The sequence below is a fragment of the Delphinapterus leucas genome, chromosome 13 (assembly GCF_059928025.1).
Source record: "Delphinapterus leucas isolate spDelLeu-1000000601 "Yukka" chromosome 13, BTC_Dleu_Yukka2, whole genome shotgun sequence".
NCBI classification, from domain to species: Eukaryota; Metazoa; Chordata; class Mammalia; order Artiodactyla; family Monodontidae; genus Delphinapterus; species Delphinapterus leucas.
In genome coordinates, this window is record NC_143141.1 from 57,324,543 (window position 1) to 57,346,123 (window position 21,581).

Sequence of the window (21,581 nt, forward strand, 5' to 3'; positions counted from 1 at the left end):
ATGGCAATTTTTCATCTCTGCATTGAGCCAGTTTGACCAAATTATCAGACAGGATATGGACAGGTGCCACTGCACTCAGCTATTTTCCCTTTTGCGAGAGCTCTGAGTTGAATGTTTCTCTGGGCAGCTTTGCGAATGTTTCTCACTGCAGCTTTTTCTGAGAGTGGCATCTGGCAGTAGATTGATTTAACCAAGTCTGAGGTTTGCTCTTTTCAGAATGTGCTCTCTAGGCAGCTTCTATGTGGCTCTGACTTGACCACATACTGCTGCTGCTTTTCCTGCCTTCCAGCACCACATGTGAGGCTAAGGCATTCTGACACCTGCCATTTGGAACCTTTGCTTGCTGAAAAATGTCAAGATTTTCAGACAAGATGAAGACAGATATAACTGATCATTCTTCCCTTTCTCAGGAATAGGCTGAGGGCATTTGTTCATAAATGGATGAATTGCTGAAGTGGTATAGTTCTGTTAGTTTGGAGAGAGGCACACTGATTTTGTACAGAAGAGTCAAAGGTGTTTGTTTATGTGTTCTTCTTATTCACCTTTGTACCTATTTGGCATGATACTAATTTGCTGTTAGTATAAGCAAAGGTTTTAGTGATTACTTTTTTGGATTTTATGGGATAAATGGTAAGAGCTGGGGTCAGGGGGTGCAGTTCTCCTTGCACCTTATTGTTATCAAGAACCTCACTAGGAAATTGCACATTTTGGAGGATGGGCTTCTGTTATAATCATATTGTCATACAGATACACACACTGATGACTGTCAAATTTTAAATGACCAGGAGTAAGACCTCCTGCTTGAGGTCCTTGCTGCTGCTGCTTCCTTTTTTTTTTCATTGAGCCTTAGTGTTCTAAGACCAGAGGACTGATTGCTAAATAAGGACAGGAAAAGTAGTGTAACCTGCTGAGTTTGTTCCTCCTAGTAATTGGTATCTAACTGGTTGAAGAAGGGACTTGAACACTGTTATAAAATGAAGGCTTAAAAACCTATTAACATTATTTTGCTTATTCCTACCTTTCAATCTTATGGATAAATTATAATTGGCTGTATGCTCTTGAGTAAACTCTTTCCTTTATTTCTTACATCTTTATCTTGGATCTCAGGGCCAGTAACATCACAGAGATGATGATAGCTTAATTTTGTGTAATTTGGGAAAGATGTTCCAATAACTTTAATTATTTTGAATTGCAAAAAATGTAAAAAGGTTGGATGAGATGCCCTGTAAGTTTTATTAGGAGCCAGACCATGTTGAGGGACTGTGGATCACTTGGGAAACTGTATTCTCTGACATCTCTTTGGACAACTTCTTAAGTGGCTTTGAGCGGCTCAGTGAAAAAAGGAGAATGAGTTTTGGCCAACAGGCTTCTTCCTTGTATTGTAATTTATAAAGACTAGTAGAATAATAAAATCCATCTCCAGCAACTGAAAGGCAATGAGGACTAACGGCTTTTATGAGCAGGGTCCATGAATTAGAACATAAATATTTGAAAACATTTCATAGCAGAAGCATGGGAATTCTTCAATATACAAAACTTCTTGCTTTGGGTCCTAGGTTGACTTGAATTATATTAAGAAGGATTGTTGTTGCAAATTTAAATAGGTTTTCTTTATCTTTTAACTGGATCCTTCTTATCATTATAGTTTTTCCATAAAATCACAAAATCTGTATCTTAGGTCATGGTTATAGAAATAGTGTGTTCATATAAGCTTCTTTTTCTTATGATTTGTTTTGTTATGATTTGTGGACATGGATAATCATCAAGAGGTAAACTTGTAGTAATTTGGGTTTCACCCTGGAAATGAATCATCTTAATATTGCTTATACCTGTATCAAACATATCCTATATTTTCCTGAAGTATGTTTTATACATTTGCAAGTTATGGTCCTAGACAAGATTTGAATTTTAGCTGCCATCTTTGGCTCCTCTTCACTTAAGGTACAGTGAATTTTCAACAAAGAAAGGGCTGTACTGGTATATGAATTGTTTTAAAATGCCCTGACGTGAAGACTAATAAAAATATCAAAATAAATCAAATGTATCTTTCAGGTAATATGCTCTTTTTCTATAATATCTTCTATGGTGCACCATTTATCTTTCTTCCCATTAGTTTGTAAAGTGGACATATTTCTTATATTCTTAAGAACGGTGTCAAAAGCCATGGACTGACCAATGCTTCTGAAAACGCTGACACGGGTCCATGTTCTTTAATGCCAGCATGCCATCCAGTGTTCCCAGGTAGGCCCACCTGCAGCTGAATTTACTCATTCCATAATGTATTAAAGCCAGTAAGTTGCAAGTTCTCTCTTCCCTCTCTCATAAAAAGAATAAATATGTTTAGGATGGTAGTTCTGATAGGCTTTGCTAAAACAAAACAAAACAGAAAAGCAGATACTATGCATGACATTTACATATTGCTTATTGCAGATGGAAACCACTAAGCTTTCACATTTTTCAAGGGTTTACTATTTCTTTTGAATTTTTGAGGCATTGTTTTTGTTGTTGAGAAAAGCCAGCATAAAGCACTTGTATTGCAATAATAAAACTTGAAACTCATGTGTAGTGTGGAGGTAGGGGAGTAGGCAGCAGTTTCTCTCACCACATCACTACACAGGACAGTGGAGGGGTGAGAGGGAGAAGCCAGGAAACTCTGAGATCAGCAGGGGGAGCTGAGCATCAAAAAACAGGAGATGCTGAAGCTGTGATGACCAGCATCATTTTCTTAAGACAACACTCAGGGTTGTCATGATGGCTGGGCTTTCATGGGTGTGAAGTGTCTACAAACAGCGCCTTCAATTTAACTTTTGATTAAAGTTCTTAAAATTTAGGAAGTGGAGCTTGGATAGCTATGAGATTACAAAAGTCCTGAATATCCATTAGAAAAACCACAGGATGGAAAGAAAAAAAAAAACCAGGCCATGAAGAAGGCTTCAGAGGTCCCTGCTAGCCCAGGGACAGACCCTGTAGTGTCCAACATCTCAGTGAAAATGATCTGCTTTCAAAAGGCAGAGGGTTAAGGGGAGGGGAGGGTGGGGCAGTGGAGGCCACTTTAGTTTGGGGTCGGGCTTTTCATTCAACCTGAGGATGTCTCTCAACTTGGAGAATAATTCGGTCCTCAAGAGCGCCTCAAATCAGCTATGGCTCTGCAGCGCAGCAGCAAGAATATTTAATAGATAATATATAATAGATAAAACTTTCATCCAAAATAAAATAAAATAAAGATTCTTGCACCCCACACACCAGTTCCTATTCTGAAGTCAACCCATTACTTGTGCTGTTAACACTTGACTAGTACTTAACTGGAAACCTAGATCCAAAGGACTGAAACTCAATCTTCACCCCAAAATGAAAACAAACTAAAATGAGTAACTCGAGGTTTATGTAATGTAGTTCAGCTCAACATACATACCAGGAGAAAGGAGAAGAGCAAAGCTGATGACGGAACACATTCAGCCAAGGAAGATGCTTATACAAAGAGTGTAGTGGAATTTCAGGAAAAGCTCCATGTGGACTCGCTGTGCACATCTGGAGGCGCCAGATCCTTCCATGGCATATCCAAGAACAGGGAGCTCAGGGAGGAGGCCGTTCCTGTCATTCCAGTTTTAGAAGCTCCACGTCAAAGATGAGAGTGGCATTTGGTGGGATGATGCCTGGGTGCCCAGCGGCACTGTAGGCATAGTCTGGGGAGACAGTTAGTTTGACTTTCTGACTCACGCTCATCTGGGCAACCCTTTCTTCCCAGCCTCAGACCACCTCCTTCTTGCCCAGCACAAACTTAAAGGGCTTGTTTCTGTCCCTAGAGGAATCGAATTTCTTTCCATCTTCAAGCATCCTGGTGTAGTGCACCACGCAGGTCTGGCCGTGCTTGGGGAAGGTGTGCCCGCCTCCGGGGGAGATGGTCTCCTCCCTCCACTGCCATGGCGGAGGAGGCGGCGGATGCCGGGCAGCGGGCGGGCGGCGCGACGTGTGGAGTGGACGGAGAGTGGGCCTGGCGGCGGCGCCGCCCCTCTATCTTATCCCATTGCTCAGCGGCGCTGCACGCACGCACCACCGCATGCCCCACCTGAGGCTTTAGAACACTGGCTCTCAAAGTGTAGTCCTAGACTTCATCAGTATTTAAAACTTTTATGTTTCAAAAGACCATTAGGAAAATGACAAACCAAAAATTTGGAGAAAATATTTGCAAATCATGTATCTGATGCAGGACTTGTATTTAGAATACATAAAAACACTTATAAGTCAATAATAAGGAGACAAGCCAAATAAAAATGGGCAAAGATTTGAAAAGATATTCTACTAAAGAAGATTAGGAAAGGCCAACAAAGACATTGAGTAAGTGTTCACATCATCAATGATTTAAAAATGTAAAATAAGCCAGAAGTAGGTACCACTTCATAACCACTAGAATAGTTGTCAAAAAGGCAACAGCAAGTATTGTCAAGGAAGTGAACAAACTGGAGCCCGTATTCATTGCACTTAGGCAGTTTCTTAAAAAATTAGACATGAATTTACAACCCAGCATTTCCACTCCTGGGAATATATGCAAGAGAAATGAATCATAAGTCTGCACAGATATTTGTAAATGAATGTTTATAGCAGCATTATTCATAATACCAGAGAACTTGGACCAACCCCAAATTCTATCAACTGGTGAATGGATAAACAAAGTGTGGTATTTCTAGAACAGTGGAATACTATTCAGCAATAAAAAAGAAGTACTGATACTATAGCATGAATGAATCTCAAAAACATTATGCTAAGTGAAGAAGCCAGACAGAAAAGACCACATATTTTATGATTCCATTTATATGGTATGTCCAGGCAGGTGAATGTAGAGACAAAAAGTAAATTAGTGGATACCTAGGGTTGGAGATGGGAATGAGGACTGCAAGTGGGCGCAAAGGATCTTTCTGGATGGAAATGTTCTGAAATTGGATTTTGGTGATGATTGTACAACATTTGCTAAAAGTCATTGAATTGTATACTTAAGATGGGTGAACTTTATGAAATGTAAGTTATACCTTAATAAGACTTTAAAACCTATATGGTCCCAGCAGCATCAGCATCACCAGTGAACTGGTTAGAAATGCAAATTCTCAGCACCAGTGAAGCAGAAGCTCTGGGGGTGGAGCCTGGCAATGTGTGTTTTAACAACCTCCAGCAGATTCTGATGTAGGATTAAGTTTGATAACCACTTGAGAATCAAGGAAGGTTAAATGGAGATGTGAGTAGTTTTGGTACAGCTTATGTACATTCAGTCTACCCTGTTACTGTAACTGTAGGAAAGGTTTGAATTAAGGACTGTTGTAGTAGAGTTAAAGAAAATTACAGGGCAGTGGGAGTAAAAATAAACTGGCCTTTCATGTTCTTGATATGGCCCTATGAGAAGCTTTATGATTGTGATGTTTGTGTACCACATATATTAGTAAATTCCTGTGTTCTTTTAGGCTTGCTGTTACTTAACAAACATAGCATAAACAGGTTCATTTGCCATAACGACAGTGGAAGTTTAGATCCTTGAAAGGAATTATTTCTCCTAAATATTTACACAGTGTAATATAGCAGAGCCAGAAATGTGCAGTGATCCCAAGAAAGTAAAGATCTGACCATAGATAAAGAAGTAAATGGAGCAGCCAGCTGAACTGAACAACTCATTCTCTCCCTCCATCTGTTCAGTGTACTTTTGAAAACCACGATTAGAAAAAGTGGTTGATCTAGAGTCGTCATCTTACATTTGGCCTGTGCTTTCAGAGTTTGTTTGGGTTTTTTTCCCCCTAGCATTATCTGGGTGGCCAAAAGAAATTCTAAAGTTTGAGGCTGCCCCAGAAAAGAGCCTGATGTTTCAAACTGGAGACTGCTGGTTGGTGAATGTGTTAAGTGAAGTTTGTAGATAGGGTCCCTTAAGTGGGCGGTGATGACTTCTGCAGAGGTATAAGTTCACATCAGAGGAAAGTAGAGGTTGGCAGGGTGAGGGGTGGAGGCAAAAACAAACATCAGACAAGGGAGAAAAAGAGGAGTGAGTAACAGGATGTGAAAACTGATAAAATGTACGTGATTTATTAGTGGAGTCCACTGAGATTTTTAGCAGTAGCATTTGGAAGAATATTAGGGAATGTAGCACAAACCATTGTTATTTCCACAACTTTATTCAACTGTAGGTAAAAAGAACTGGGCTGTTAGTTGCTGGCAAAGTGTATCTTGGCTTCTGTCTCTCTCTTTAATTATTTTATTTCCCATTATCTTTTTCCCTTTGCTTCTCTCCTATCTTTTTTGTTCTTTCTTAAAACTTTTAATAATTCACATTTTATTATTTAGCACTTATTATTAGCAAAATATTAGAATATTATAACCCTCTAAATTAGTAATTCTGATTCTGACTTCTGTTATTGGATGGATAATAAAGGAATAAAATATCTTGCAATAAGTTTCATTCTGAAAAGTCTATGCCGTAGCAGTCTGAATTCCACTTATTTATTAGTGGATAAATTCCTATAGATGTACTTAAGCTTAAAAAAAATATAGGGATAGAAAAGAAAAAAATAAACAAACTTCTCCCTTTGTAAGAAAACTCTCCAATTCATACTCTTAAATTTATATCTAAATGTAGAATTGCATTTGAACAAGAATAAACAAACACAGATAATCTGTTATTCTATGAGTAAATACAAGCTGAGTACCTAAAAATTTGACCGTTTTGGAGTTAACTGCAAGAATCAGGAGAAGCATACTTTTTGGTATGTTTGGGGCAGTAGGGATGGCAGGTAGGTTGACATCATGTTCTTTAAATCAGGACATTTCAAAATGTTGATGAAAGCACAAAAATTAGATCGGTATTTCTTCCTTGCCCTCTTAGTTTTTGGGAACTCGTTAGTAGCGAACGTGGAATGCTTACAGTACTGCTGCAAACAACAGCCTCTTTCACAGTTAGTGTTCCGCTCTTTTTTTTTTTAATTACTTTTTTTGGCTGCGTTGGGTCTTCACCGCTGCACCGTTGCCTCCAGCTGCGGCAAGCAGGGGCCACTCCTCCCCGCGGTGTGCACGCCTCACATTGCGGTGGCCTCTCCCACTGCGAAGCACAGGCTCCAGGTGCACGGGCTTCAGCAGTTGTGGCTCACGGGCTCCAGAGCGCAGACTCAGCAGCCGTGGTACACGTTCTCAGCTGCTCTGGGGCATGTGGGATCCTCCCGGACCAGGGCTCAAACCCGTGTCCTCTGCATTGGCTGGCGGACTCTCAGTCACTGCGCCACCAGGGAAGCCCCAGTGTTCTGCTCTTCAAGCCTGCTTTTCGTGTCTTGGTTCAGTGGGGCCCTTCTCCTTGGGCCTAGTCTAACACCACTTAGGCATCAGGCCTTGTGGTTGGTTGCTGCTGTGACTTTTTTCCTTGAGCTCCCTTTAGTGGTATTGTGCAGTACTTGTAACAACTTCATGTTGGACTCAAACATAGATGGGGAAAAAAAAAAGGAGGAATTTTTGTTCTTAAAAGGAAAACAGAAGACAGTGAAGGGAAGGGAGAAAGAAAATAAAAGGAATGCTTACCCTGGAGAGTGGTGGAGACCGACAATTTCTGCTGTTCCATTCTTTGTCAGAAACTGCTTCTACCTCAGCAGAGGGACTCAACCTACAAATAGAGAGAAGCTCTCCATCTTTGTCCTTCAGTTTGTTGATTGGCTTTCCCCTTGATGGCGTTTGAAGGTACCAGTGATTTTGTCAAATTGAGTGGCCCACTGACAGCAGTAGAAGTGATTTAAGTGTAATATTTTGACACATTGTGGTACATTGTAGCAGCTCAGCATCATTGTGAACATAAACCAGAATCAGATTCTCATGTGGAATGAATACTATTGTTATGTTTATGGCCCAGAAGAGTCGGTAGCTGTTACTTTGAGGAACCCCAAATTCCAAATTACAGTTCTGTTTGGTAGTTGCTAATTTGGGTTTGTCCTTTTTAGGTTTCTTTTGTGGCTAGAAAGTGTTCATCTGATATGCTGTGAGACACTGAAGGAAAAGTAGCCAAGGGAATTCTGTATTGTTGAAATACTGCTCAGTGGATGTGATAAGATGTCCATCCCGGGATATACTCACCCTCTGTTTGGTAGACATTTTAAGTTCTCACAGGCTTGTTATGGGTCCTCTGTGTAAATAATTACTGTACAATTGCTAGACTCGTTCTCTTTGGAAAATGCTCATTCTTTGAAAGATAGCTTAGAATTTTTTTTAAAAAACTGTGATAGTTGGAGAATGGCTTCTAACTGGTCTTCCACCAGATGGTGCTAGTGTTACATACCTACATGTAAATTTGGTGCCATTGAAATCTTGAGGCGGTGTATTTCTGCTCTTTTTCTTTTTCACCATATTTTGCCTTTAGTGTTTTTTTTTCTCACACACACTACTTTCCTGGTATACAACTGTGTCACTTCACACCTTTTCTGTTGTGGGTAGTGAATTGATTGTGCCGTGGTGTTCATGAAGAATAACTTGGGGGTTGGATGCACAGGCCAAGGACTAAGTACAACTTTAAAATGTGTATTATATGTACTTTCTTATAAAATTTTTCATTGTGCATTTGCTTTTTATATGACCTGTATGTACAAATCGAAAGTTATTCTTGACCTTTCTTTCATGTTATAAAACAATATCATAAAATATTATTATTTGAGGTTTCCTAGGAGTCATGTTTGGAAGTTATTACTAACAAATGATATATTTACCCACACTTAAGTTCAAAATAACTTTGATAACTTTAAAAGAAAGTTTGATTAAAAAAATGTTGGCTATTATGCAATATTGGACCTCCTAGCTAGGTAAATAATGGTCATTTGAAACTTAAATTTTAAACTTTTTCTTTTTACAAATAAATATTACAGTTATTGCAGAAAATTTTAAAGAAATAAGAATTCTTTTAAAGGAATAACTCATAGTTAAGTACTATTAATATTAACATAAACTTTTTTTCTTTTGTATATACCTGTATTTTAAAAATATCAAAGTTGGTCTCATGTCTTAGTTTTATAACCAGCCTTTCCACTTAATACATTACAACAGTAATTTTTAATGACAGTATAGGTTTTCATTAAAGAACTCTTCAATGATAGGCATTTTGGTTTCAGTTTCTTTTGGTCGGAGGTATGCTGTGATGAATAACGCTGTTTAAGTTTTTGTGTAAATTAAAATTTCCTTCATATAAATTCTTAAAAATATAATAGCCAGTTCAGAAAGAATGCATATTCTTGTGACTTTTGATCTATATTTTCAAATTACCATCCAAAAGAGTTTTACAGTTTAAATATCTTTAATAGTATAGGATTTTATTTGTTCCCCTGCTTCCTTATCATCACCAGATTACCTTAGTTTTTATTTATTTTTAATTAAAAAAAATTTTTTTTTGGCTGTGCACATGGCTTGCGGGATCTTAGTTCCCCAACCAGGGATCAAACTCGTGCCCCCTGCACTGGAAGCGTGGAGTCCTAACCACTGGACTGCCAGGGAATTCCCATGTTAGTTTTTAAAGTGACTAGGTATTGCTCATTTGAGACTCCCTGAAATGACAGTTCATCACTAAATAAAGGAATTTAAAATTGCTTTGATTTTTTTTTTAGAAATAAGTATCCTTTAAACATTAAACCCTAGAGCCCCTTTTATTTATGGTGGTTTGGTTTTTGGCCTTGTCTCCTATCCCCAAAATACAAACAGCTATCCTTTCATACTTCAAAACAGGTTCTCATATGCAAAGCAAAAAATTAAGATGTGTGTTGATTAACTTTTTATAGCATTTTCTGTTACTTGTTGAGAAACTTAGGTCATTTACCTACCCTCTCTTCATATGAATGTTTCTCAGCCTGAAAATTTGGAAAAACTTTTTAGATAAATTATTTTTAAAACTTTAGTGAAATGAGCTGTGCATTTAGTATCGGAGCTTTTTAGTACCTATTTTTTTTGGTGGGCAGAAGGAAAAGGAAGCTTCTAGATATTGGTAACACTTAAGCAATTCTAGTATACTTTTATAAAAAATGAGAAATCAGTTTTTATTAGTTTAAGCAAATATATCCTGGCTGATTTTTGATAGCTTGCTAAATATTAATTGTGTTTTCATTTAAGTAGGTAAACTTTGAATTGAATTTTCTTGTTAACATAGGAAGCATGCAATTTATTTTAAAATAAGAAAAACAAAAAAGCTATTTTCATATTTGGGAAATAAGAAGAGGGGAGGAGACTCATATAGAGGCTTCAAGCAACCTTGTAAATGAATGTGAAAACTATTAGCCCAATAACTTAAAAAAAACAGCTAGTTTTCCTCTCTCATGAAAAAAATTCTCCCATCTCAATTTGGCAAAAGAAATTGCCATTCTTTTACTGTCAGAATGAATAGGCACTGTAAGAAAAGTACTTGCAAGCGTGGTTTTAAAAGATTCATCAACATACAATTTATCTTGGTAGAAGAGACTTATAAACTGTGGAGATATAAATTCTGTGGTTTAAACATATATTTGTTTAAAAAATAAAGTACATTATATTGATAAATGATCAGATTTATGTAACAGCATTGAATTTTACTTGAGATAACAAAAATTGGCATTTTTAACTTGCAGTGTTTTTGTTAAAATTTTTTAAATGAATTTAAAAGTAAATCCATCTATATTGTGGGCATTTCACTTGTTTTTTAGGTTATGAGTGTGTGGTTTATACGTATATATTTTCAGATTAAAAAGCCTAGAAAGACTCTAGAAAAGTGCTGAATTAGATAAAGTGCTTTAAAAATTATCAATTTAATTCTAAAGAATTAGCACATTAACACATAGATCTGGTAAAACGTTAAGTCCAGTGGTAGCTTCTGAAGTGTACTTTCATATATTTAAAGTTTGATATACCATATGTATCTATTTAGGCATTTGTCTAAACAAACAATTTGAAAGGGCTTCAAGTACTGTAATAATCTCAAAACCTTTGAGTTCAGTTAGAACTGTGTCAGTTAAATTCCCCCAAAGTTATAAGTTTTACTCAGAGTCTTGTCTGCTTTATGGCAAAGTAAATAAAATAATCAAATTGCTAAGATTATGAGCCTAATTAGTTTACACCTGAGTGAAATTTGTTTTGTGACATATAATACGTATTAAATGTTAGATATCTGTATTTTGTGCAAAGTTTACTTTTGCTTTCCTCAAAATATACTAGAGATAATTGGAATAATTTTCTAATAGTTTATTGGGAAACTTCCTAATAAACAGAAAGTGCCTTGTAAAGTCTAGCATACTTTCTACTTCATGTCTATCCCTGAACCCTAAATAGGAAAGAAAAAAGGGAAGGGGGGAAGGCAATAACTTTTGTTCTTAGCAGCTTCTCCTGGAAAAAATCATCACCACTCCCAGCTTGATTTCTTTCACTTAACTCTTGCCACATATACTTCTTAGATCCTTATATGTTTTATATTGAAGTAATCAGTGTTGAGCTTTTTCTCTTCATTTAGATTATTTAAGCATTCTGATCTGCGCGTAGTACTGAACAGTTTATTGGACCCATGCTGTCTAGTAACTAAAGCATATGAAATTTACTGCATTTTGTATTGATTTAATATTAATGTTAATCTAAAATCTTTGGGTGCAGCGTGTCACATCTGTTTTGTATTCCTCTGTTTAAAAGAAGTGGCAATTTGGTATTTGGAGGAATATTTATTATCTGAGTGTTTTTCTTTGCAACAGTTTCCCTCAGTCTTTTGAGAATTATAACTTCCAAGAGACAGTGAATCACCCAGCAAATTCTCAGGTACCCAACTGCTGAAGCCCACAGTTAATGGGAACTTTTATTTACCATTTAAGTTCCTTTGCTCAAATAGAGGTAATTTTGGAGGCTTCTGGCAATGCCAGAAAATAAATTTGTGGTAAGATTTTTTAAAATATTCTTTTCTCTGCACTTCACAGATACTCTGGTTTTTTAGAAAAAAATTTGTTAGGCTGAGTGTTCATTTGTGTTTGAAACCACATTTTCCATGGCTGATGGCTGACTATTATTTATCCTGTTTCATAAAGGGGTTGGTTTTGTGCTTTGTATATAATATGCGCCTCTTATTGTATCATGATGATGCTGTTGATGAGGAACAGGATGAGCAGCCTTGCTTTTCAGTTGCAGAGTGTTCATTTTGCCTATTATGAAATTTGGGTTAGTAGATCTTGGTTGCAAAAATATAAATCTTCTCGTTGCCCCCAAATAATCTTCTCAAGTCTCTGTGGTTTATAATTGTTGTCAAAGTTCAATCAAGAGTTCTTCAAAGAACTCTTTGGAGTAGCGAACTAACCGTTTCACATTTTACTTATCAGTGTTGAGCTGTTACAGTGGGGCAATACGTTAAAAGTTATCTGCTCAACTTGTCTCACAGTTGAAGTAACTACTGAAGAGCAGAGAATGGGAGAGGTTTCTAAGAGTGGATTAAAAAATTAAGCACTAACATGTTTCTGCTTTTGAATTGTGACATCTAGATGGTCACATGGTAGAGAACCAAAGGTATTGTAAATACTTAAAGTAGATGATGCTTCTTTACGTATTATGTCATAAAGAAAGCCTCTAATTTTAAAATGTTTGGTAAACTGTACAAATGTCAACCACTATACAACCGTCATCTGTAAGAGAGTGCTGCCATTGTGGATTGTAAAGTATATGGAGCCAAAGAAGAAAGGAACAGGATGATATGTGTGATGCTTTGATTAAAGAAGTGATGAAATGAAGTGGTTTAACACCTGCCTGAAGTGGTATGTTTCAAGTTCACCAAAAGGATGATTTCAGACCCTCTTGAAAAGAAGTGGGATCCTGTCTGATCCCCTTCCTTTTCACATTGTGGTTTTTAATTATAACCAAGTAATAATAATGGCAATGTTTATGGGAATGGTTTTTTGTGTATATCCACATATGCACATATCCACACACATGTCTGTGCTTCCCAAGATGCTTTAGAATGATTCAGACGGGAGTCATAAATGTCAGTCAATAATGGGTTATAAACACAAGAGGAGCTAAGTATTCTGAAAATTTTGATGTTGGCATCATGGAGGAGTATCCACTGTGTTCATTTATAAACTCTCTCTTAAACAGAAAACGACTGAATGAATTCATTATGGATTTAAGCCTGTGTATTTCCTATGTGTAGAAAATAAGCATTGCTTAATCACTTTATGTTAATGTAAAATTAAATAGTATAGGTATCATTGAAATACAAAGAGCGTGCTTTGCCCTGCAGTTTTCTTTTCTTATAATACCTAGTCTCATTCTTTTATTTTCTTGGGGCAGGTAGAAAGTTTGGAAAATGATATTCCCCTTTTCTTTCTTTTCAGTATCGTCAGTGAAGCAGGAGCATCAGTCTACAGTGTCAGCCCTGAAGCTAATAAAGAGATGCCAGGACTGGACCCTAATTTGAGAAGTGCAGGTAAGAAACTGTGGGTCATCACTAAAGCGTGCGATTTTGGACTTGTATTTGTAGCAAGCAAAATATTTAAATATCCAAGAAATTTTAGAAGATATATTGCAGTCATGTTAGAAAGAAAGTGTTTGATTGGAATAATACTGGGAATTATGGAAAAGAAGTAGAAGAATACTGCTTTTAAAGAACACTGCATAGTATTCTAGAGTGTGGTGAAAAATTAGCCCAAAACATCTTTAGTAAAATTAAATGCTAGAGAGTTAATAGTAAAAACAATAAAATACTCAGTTCTCTTATTATTATTGCAAAATATTACTTATTACAGCTTTTTGTTGGAGGAAAGTAATATATTAACATAAAATATTTAAAGTGCAAATGTATAAACATGCACAGACTTTCAGGCTATAGCTAAATATTTGTTAAATGACCAGTTTCTCTTGCCTTGCTAATAGGAATTGTCATTACTATATTGTTTAAATCAGTCTGATTTGATTTTAGTTGTATAAAATTGCTTTGGTTTCTGTGATGTGGAATAGTTTAAATCTTGTGTGTGAAGAAATTAAAGATATTTTGAGGGTTTCCTGGTGGCACAGTGGTTGAGAATATGCCTACCAATGCAGTGGACACGGGTTCGAGCCCTGGTCCGGGAAGATCCCACATGCTGCGGAGCAGCTAAGCCCTTGCACCACAGGTACTGAGCCTGTGCTCTAGAGCCCGGGAGCCACAACTACTGAAGCCTGCATGCCTAGAGCCCGTGCTCCGCAGCAAGAGAAGCCACTGCAATGAGAAGCCTGCAATGAAGAGTACTGCAATGAAGAGTAGCCCCCGCTTGCTGCATCTAAAAAGAAAGCCTGCGCACAGCAACAGAGACCCAATGCAACCAAAAATAAATAAATAAATAAATTTATTTTTAAAAAAGATATTTTGGTACATCTAATGACAATAATTGGTATCACAAGCAAAATATAGATCTGGTCAGAGCATTTTCCTGTGTAATAGGTGGATATTTAGACTACTTTGTTAGAAGTGGCTTGTGTATGTGTGTTTACTGATTTATTTATTTATTTTTAATGGATGTATAGTTGATTTACAATATTATATTAGTTTCAGGTGCACAGCATTGTGATCCAGTATTTTTACAGATTATACTCCATTATAACTTCTTACAAGATAATGGCTATAATTCCCATTGCTATACAATATATCCTTGTTGTTTATCTATTTTATATATAGTAGTTTGTATCTCTTAATCCCCCAATTGGGGGAAATTCCAAATTAGGGGAAATAGACTTTTTATTTAATTTTTTTCCTTAAATATTCTCATCAAATTTCATTGACTGTTCTTGAAATCTACACCTGGTGATATGTATTTGAAAATTTTTGCGTTAAAGTTAAAAACTTCTTTTTTGATCCAAAAGAACTTGTAGTTTCCCTTCAGTTGTTCATTCGACGACACAGTCCCCTGACTAACATGATCATCTTTTCTTTTTTCTTTTAAAAATATTTATTTATTTTATTTATTTATTTTCTTTTAATTTCTTTGGCTGATTCGGGTCTTCGTTGTGGCACACAGCCTTCTCTCTAGTTGTGGCGTGTGGGTTTTCTCTCTCTAGTTGTGGCGCTTGGGCTCTGTAGTTTGTGGCACGCGGGCTCTCTAGTTGAGGCGCGAGAGCTTAGTTGCCCCAAGGCATGTGGAATCTTAGTTCCTCGACCAGGGATCAAACCCACGTCCCCTGCATTGGAAGGCAGATTCTTTCCCACTGGACTACCAGGGAAGTCCCCTAAAATGGTCATCTTTTCAAACTCAGATCCCAGCTCAAAGTCTTGCTTCTTCAGTGAAGCTTTTCTCTATGTCACATCAACTCAGTGTGGTCTCTGCCTCCTTGCCATGTTCTCTTTTGGTACTTGCCTTGTAATAACAATAGTAATAATAATAATAGGAGGAGGAGGAGGGAGCTGCTAACACTAATCTTTTTTAAGCACTTAATATATATGAAACATTGTGATAAATACATTACCAGGATTATTTTATTTAATCCTCACAATTGCCCTATGAGTCATTTATTATTCCCACTTTACAGATGAGGAAACCAGGCTTAATGAGGCCGCATAGCCGCGTGTGTACATAATATTTATGTACGTAACTTCTGTAATAAAAGGATACTTTTCTTTATAGAAATTAAAATTCAGAGCCTCCCAAGTGGGCACTGAGAGGTAATCATCCAACAGGGCATTAGAAAAATATTATATAGGAGGTGGCAGTTCCTCAGATTTCCCTTTGCTAAGGGGGCTGCTATTTCCTCTTCACCACTGGCCCATGTGGGTGCATAACTGCCACAGTATTGTAAGGGAACGAGATCACAACATTCTAACAAGACTATGAAAATAGGAAATAATAAAAAGGGGAATTGGTATATAGTCCTGGTTACTCTGATTTCAAAACCTAGTTGTGTCTTCAGTTTGTGATTCACTGCAGGTGTGCCATTTTTCTTTGTCTTAGCTTGTTTCCACATTGGCAGTGACTATGTTTGATCCATATCAACTCAAAACACCTACCTAGACATTCTGAGTCTTCAAAGTCTGGTCCTGGAAGCAAATATTGAAATTAACTGAGAGTCTCCACTCTTGGCTTTCTAGGCCCCACTTCCACTTCAGTTCCTTTTTTCTCACTAGGCATCTTTCTCTTTCCTAGTGATTGATGCCTGGGTGGCTTCGTACTTCATCTGAGACCTGACCTATCTATGGGTGTGGGTTTTACCTTTCAACCCTCCATAAGTTTACCATATCAAATATAACAGAACCTCAACATTCATACAAGTGTTAAACATATGTAAGAAAATGACCTTTATCTTACTACATCTTCTTGACCAGTTTATCAGCTTATTGAAAACAGAAGTTATCCTTATATATGCTTACATTCCCCTCATAATAAATTCATTGTATGAGACAGTTTAAATTGGATGGATAGAATAGTAGATAGCTGGTATGAAAAAGCTTATTATGGATTTCTGATTTAAAATGAAGATTAAATATACCTGTTACTCCTTCACTCTCTTCTGAAATCTCATTAAAATGACAGTAACTTGATAGAATGAAGGCATAAACTTACCAGGACAAGGAGAATGGGAGAGGAGATAACAGCAACAATAGTTTTGAAGCTGGAAACCGGATGAGATCTAGCCAACTTGAGAAAGTGGAATACTGAGACAGCATTGTAGAAAACAGAGCTAACCTGAAATAGATCGTAGAAACCCTAAAGACTCAGGAAATGCACTAAGCACCTTTAGAAGTATCTTGGGAGGGCTGAGAATGGGTCTAAAATAAGAGGATTGATTGAAAGTCTGTTTAAAAAGCAGTGAGATCAAGTTAAACATAGAATATCATATAACCCAGCAATCCCACTCCTTGGTATATACTCAAAAGAATTGAAAACAGGTACTCAGCAAATACTTGTACACAGATGCTCATAGCAGCACTATTCACAATAGCCCAAAACTGGAAACAACCCAAATGTCCATCAGCAGGTGAATAGATAAACAAAATGTGGTCTATCCATACGATGGAAGGGTATTTTCAGCCATAAGAAAGAATGAAGTAATGATACATGCTACAACATGGATGAACCTTGAAAACATGCTAAGTGAAAGAAGCTAAACACAAAAGGTCACATATTGTATGATTGCATATATGTGAAATGTCCAAAATAGGCAAGTCTGCAGACACAGCTGATTGGTGATTGCCAGGGGCTCGGGAGAGGGGACAATGAAGAGGGACTGTTTAATGTGTACAGGGTTTCCTTTGGGGGTGATGAAAATGTTTTGGAACTTGATAGAGGTGGTGGTTTGCACAATGTTGTAAGTATACTAAATACCACTGAATGGTATACCTTAAAATGGTTAAGTTTATGTTATGTGAATTTCACATCAGTAAAAAAAGAAGAAATGAATTAGACCTCCCATTCCACACAGTTGAGTAACTGTCCTTCTTCCACTTTTGCAGAAGACTGGAGAATTGTTCTCTAGAGAGGGTTAAACCGAAGGTTTCTACACTGGAGGACATGGGTTATAGGTGAGAGTGGGAATACCTACTAAAAAAAAGAGAGATTAAATAATTATTGACATGCTGTTGTAGATACCTTATGTGGGAGACTAGGGGATTCTGACTAACACAAGAGAAAACACCTAAAGAAACTGAGATCAGAGATTTCACAAAGAAATGGCCAAATCACCCTATAGTGAAGCCCACAGTTGACAAACCTCACCTTTGAGCAAAGCACTTACAGTCAGCTTTTTAGTACCCTACCCCTGATGGAAAGTCTGGGGTCACTTAACATGTAAGGAAAACTTATGCTATTAAAGACAGATGCCAAAATATGGGGTGGGAGGTGGGGTACACTACATGGAAGAAATAGAGACTATACAGAAAGAAGAAAAATAAAGAAAAAGTTTGATATCCTTAGAGAAAAGATATTTCTTTCAAATTTAAGGGTATATTTGCATAAAGTAAAATTCACCCTTTTTAGGTACACCATCTATGAATTTTGAAAAGCTTGTACTAGTCAGGTAGCCACAACCACTGCAACCAAGATATAGAGTATTTATATTAGGTCAACAGATTTGTCAGCTCCTTATTGAAAAATGTAATTACTAATTAGAGGATCAAGATTATAATAAATTTGCATTAAGAGCATTAAAACTACATTTTAATAAGCTTTTTGGTGAAAAAAATTCTAATTTGAAGTTGTTGAATGAAATAAGACAGCATGGGGATTCCTCTGTTGCTGTCTGATGGCAAGAGGAAGTATAAAAAAGAAGTGAGTATTGGACTTTAAAAATAAAGATTTCCACTTCGATATTCTCAGATAACAGAGTAAGGCAAATTTTAAAGAGAACACAGTTTAGTACAGTCTTTTAAGCAATACATTTATTTGCTCTAGAAGCTTTAAGCTTCTATGTATTTCATGGAACTGAAGACCAAAACCAATAGAACCCCTTTTGTCCTTTGGATATAAGATACCTTATGAATGAGGGGGAAATGTTGTTTTCAGTGCTACTGCATATGGCTCTCTGGTTGCTTACCTTTTAGGATGATAATCTTCACTCGGTCGAAGCTCCTTTTCCCTGCTTTTTACTGTCTTCCTTTACACAATATGTTTCATTACCGTTTAACAAATTACCATTTATTAAAAACGAAATTCCTATATGTACTTTTTCCCCTTTTTCCTTGGTCTGTCTAGTCTGCTACAACGCAAGACTCAATTACTGTGGCTTATAATATGACTTGCCTTAATGTTTTTTTTAATTGCACTTGTCCTGTGCATTTCTTTCTTTCTATGTAAACTTTAGAGCCATTTAACTAATATTTTTCAAACTCTGTAGAAATACAGTGAAATTCCATTAAATTTATACCTTCGTCCAGGTTATGCACATTTTATTTTTCTTACTCACCTGCAGTACACACACACACAGACACACACACCACAGACAGTGAATGGATTCTCCTTCATGATATTTTCTTATTGGTTGTTGATGGCATATGGTGGAGCATCAGTTTTTGTCTGGGTGTCTTGACACCAGCCAACTGATTGAAATCTTATTAGTTCTGATATTTTTTCAGTTGACTTGCTTGGGTTTTCTAAGTAGACAGTCATCATCTGCAAGTAATAATAATCTGGTTTCTGTCTTTTGAGTAATTATACCTTCTTTCTTTTCTCTTCCAATTGCGTTAACTAGAACTTCCTAAACAGTGGTAAATAGTCGCAGTGATACAGAGAAATGTTGACGTTACATCTGGGCAAAATAGTCAATATTTGCCATACATTTGGACAAACTGCATTTAAAAAATACATAACAACTTCACTGAGATATAGTTTACATAGCATACAGTTTACCCTTTTAAAGTACATGTCATCATTTTTTAGTACAGTCAGAGCTGTGTAACTATTGCCACTATCCAATTTTAGAATATTTTCATCTCCCCTAGAAACCCTATACCCATTAGCAATCGGTCCCCCTTCCCCTCTTCTTCCCAATCCCTGGAAAACACTAATCTATCTCCTGTCTCCATGGATTTGCCTATTCTGGATATTTCATATAAATGGAATCATTACAATATGAGGTCTTTTGTGATTGGCTGGCTTCTTTCACTTAGCATAGTGTTTTCAAAGTTCACTCATGCTGTAGCATATATCAGTACTCCATTCCTTTGTATTGCCAAATAATTTACCATTATACAGGTATACCACATTGTATTCATCCATTTATCAGTTGTTGGATGTTTGGGTTGTTTTCACCTTTTTGGCTATTATGAATAATGCTGCTGTGAACATCCATGTACAAGATTTTATGTAGACCGATGTTTTCATTTCTTTTGAGTATGTACCTAGGAGTAAAAACTTGGGGACATAGGGACATAGGGTAACATGTTACATAAGTAACATGTTCCAGAAGTCTTTTTGACTTTTTCTGCTATACTTTCCTCACCATTCCTTCTCTGCCTCTTTCACCATTTCCTCCTTCTCTTTTCTGTCTCAAAATATGAATGTGCCCCAAGTTTTCGGGCCATGATTCTTACTCCCTCTTCTTTTTTTTTTTATCAGCGATCTATTAAACTCCTTTTGCCTGAACTACTTATCTGTCTCTTACTTTCAGAAATCTGTTGTCAGCCTGATCATTATTACTGTTTATTGCATAACCCTTCTCTTGATTATCCTGCCAGCAGGAAAACACCACCATCTTTTCTCCAAAGCCTGAGCGTACTACTTTTCGAATTCTACTTTAAACAATGTTCATCTCTCTCCCTCCTCCTGCCTCCCATCTCTTCCATGCTTGGGTTTCTATGCTACACAGAATGAACAGCATCTGAAAGTGAAATGCCAATTCTAGAAATATTAGATCTATGTTGGGGGTTGTTTACTGGGTACAGTGTAACTCCAGACGCCATTGGGACTTATTGTAGAATTAATATGTCATCTAGAAGCCATCATTTTAAATCCATTGTTGCTAATATTTAGCAATATTAGGATGAACAAAGGATACACTGGCAGTGAACTGTTAGGAGGGAATCCAGTAGAAAATAGTTTAAAAGCCTTTTGTGTATTTTAGAAATGTTAAAATATGGGATCTACTCACACAATTTCTAAGTTTAGGTTTTCATAATGTGGGTTTTCCTGAAGGTGTAGATTTGAGAGATTTACCTATTGTTGATATACTTTTATTGAATTTCTAATATTGCCTTCCTACACAGCAAACGTTCTGATGCCTGTTACCTTAACTTGGTCTACTGTTGTGGGTTGTTTTTTTAATCCGAAAGTATTTTGGCAATGTATGTACGTGTTTGAAAATCACTCTTATTGTATAATATATGTAAAGGCTAGAATAAAGAAATAATACAGTTGAGTTGTCCCTTGGTATCCACAGGAGATTGGTTTCAGGACCCGTCTCAGATACCAAAATCCAAGGATGCTCAAGTCCCTTATATAAAATAGCATAGTATTTGCATATAACCTATGCACATCCTCCAATATACTTTGAATCATCTCTAGATTACTTATAATACCTAATACAATGTAAATGTTACGTAAATAGTTGTAAGTGCAATATAAATAGTTGCTGAGAGCATCAAATTCAAGTTTTCCTTTTTGGAACTTATTTTTCGAATATTTTTGATCCATAGTTGGTTGAATCTGTGGATGTGAAACCCACAGATATGGAGGCCTGACTGTTCGGTTTTAGAGGATGTCAGGTATTTCTCTGGTGGCATATGTTTTCATATGACTATAAATGTGGTTATTAAAGGAAACCATTTCTCCTATAACCTGGCATGCTTGCACTAATTAACTTTTTATGAGATTTGATGAGAAAGGTGTATGTGAAGGCCTTGGAATCCCCATCTCTTCTGTGGGAGAAATAGGCAGATTGTAAAACATCAGCTTATTGCTCTCTAAGCTTGCTTTGCAAGCTGCCACTGTCACTGTCAGCAGTAATCATAAAAGATATGAAAAAGACTTGAATGTGCAGTGAACTTTACGTTCACAGTAGATCTTATCTCTGATGAGAGGTGGCACAAATCACTGACTGGAGGATCTGATAGTTACGTCTAAGAAGTTGGCTTCTTTTACCAGACCTTGAACAGTTTAACACGAAAACAGGCATGGGGTTTCCTTTAATGGCCTTAG

The 21,581-nt window shown here is 36.8% G+C and overlaps 1 protein-coding gene and 1 pseudogene across 4 annotated transcripts in view; one reads left to right on the forward strand and one right to left on the reverse strand.

The window, feature by feature from the left end:
• The window catches only part of SRBD1 (S1 RNA binding domain 1), a 229,588-nt gene that overhangs the window by 108,173 nt on the left and 99,834 nt on the right, over positions 1–21,581 (forward strand). For all 4 annotated transcript variants that reach the window (XM_022573933.2, XM_022573934.2, XM_022573935.2 and 1 more), the window contains exon 15: positions 13,320–13,411. In XM_022573933.2, the coding sequence (XP_022429641.2) occupies positions 13,320–13,411 (92 nt within the window). The remainder of the gene's footprint in view (positions 1–13,319; positions 13,412–21,581) is intronic.
• Positions 3,576–4,215, reverse strand: LOC111174808 (peptidyl-prolyl cis-trans isomerase FKBP1A-like; annotated as a pseudogene).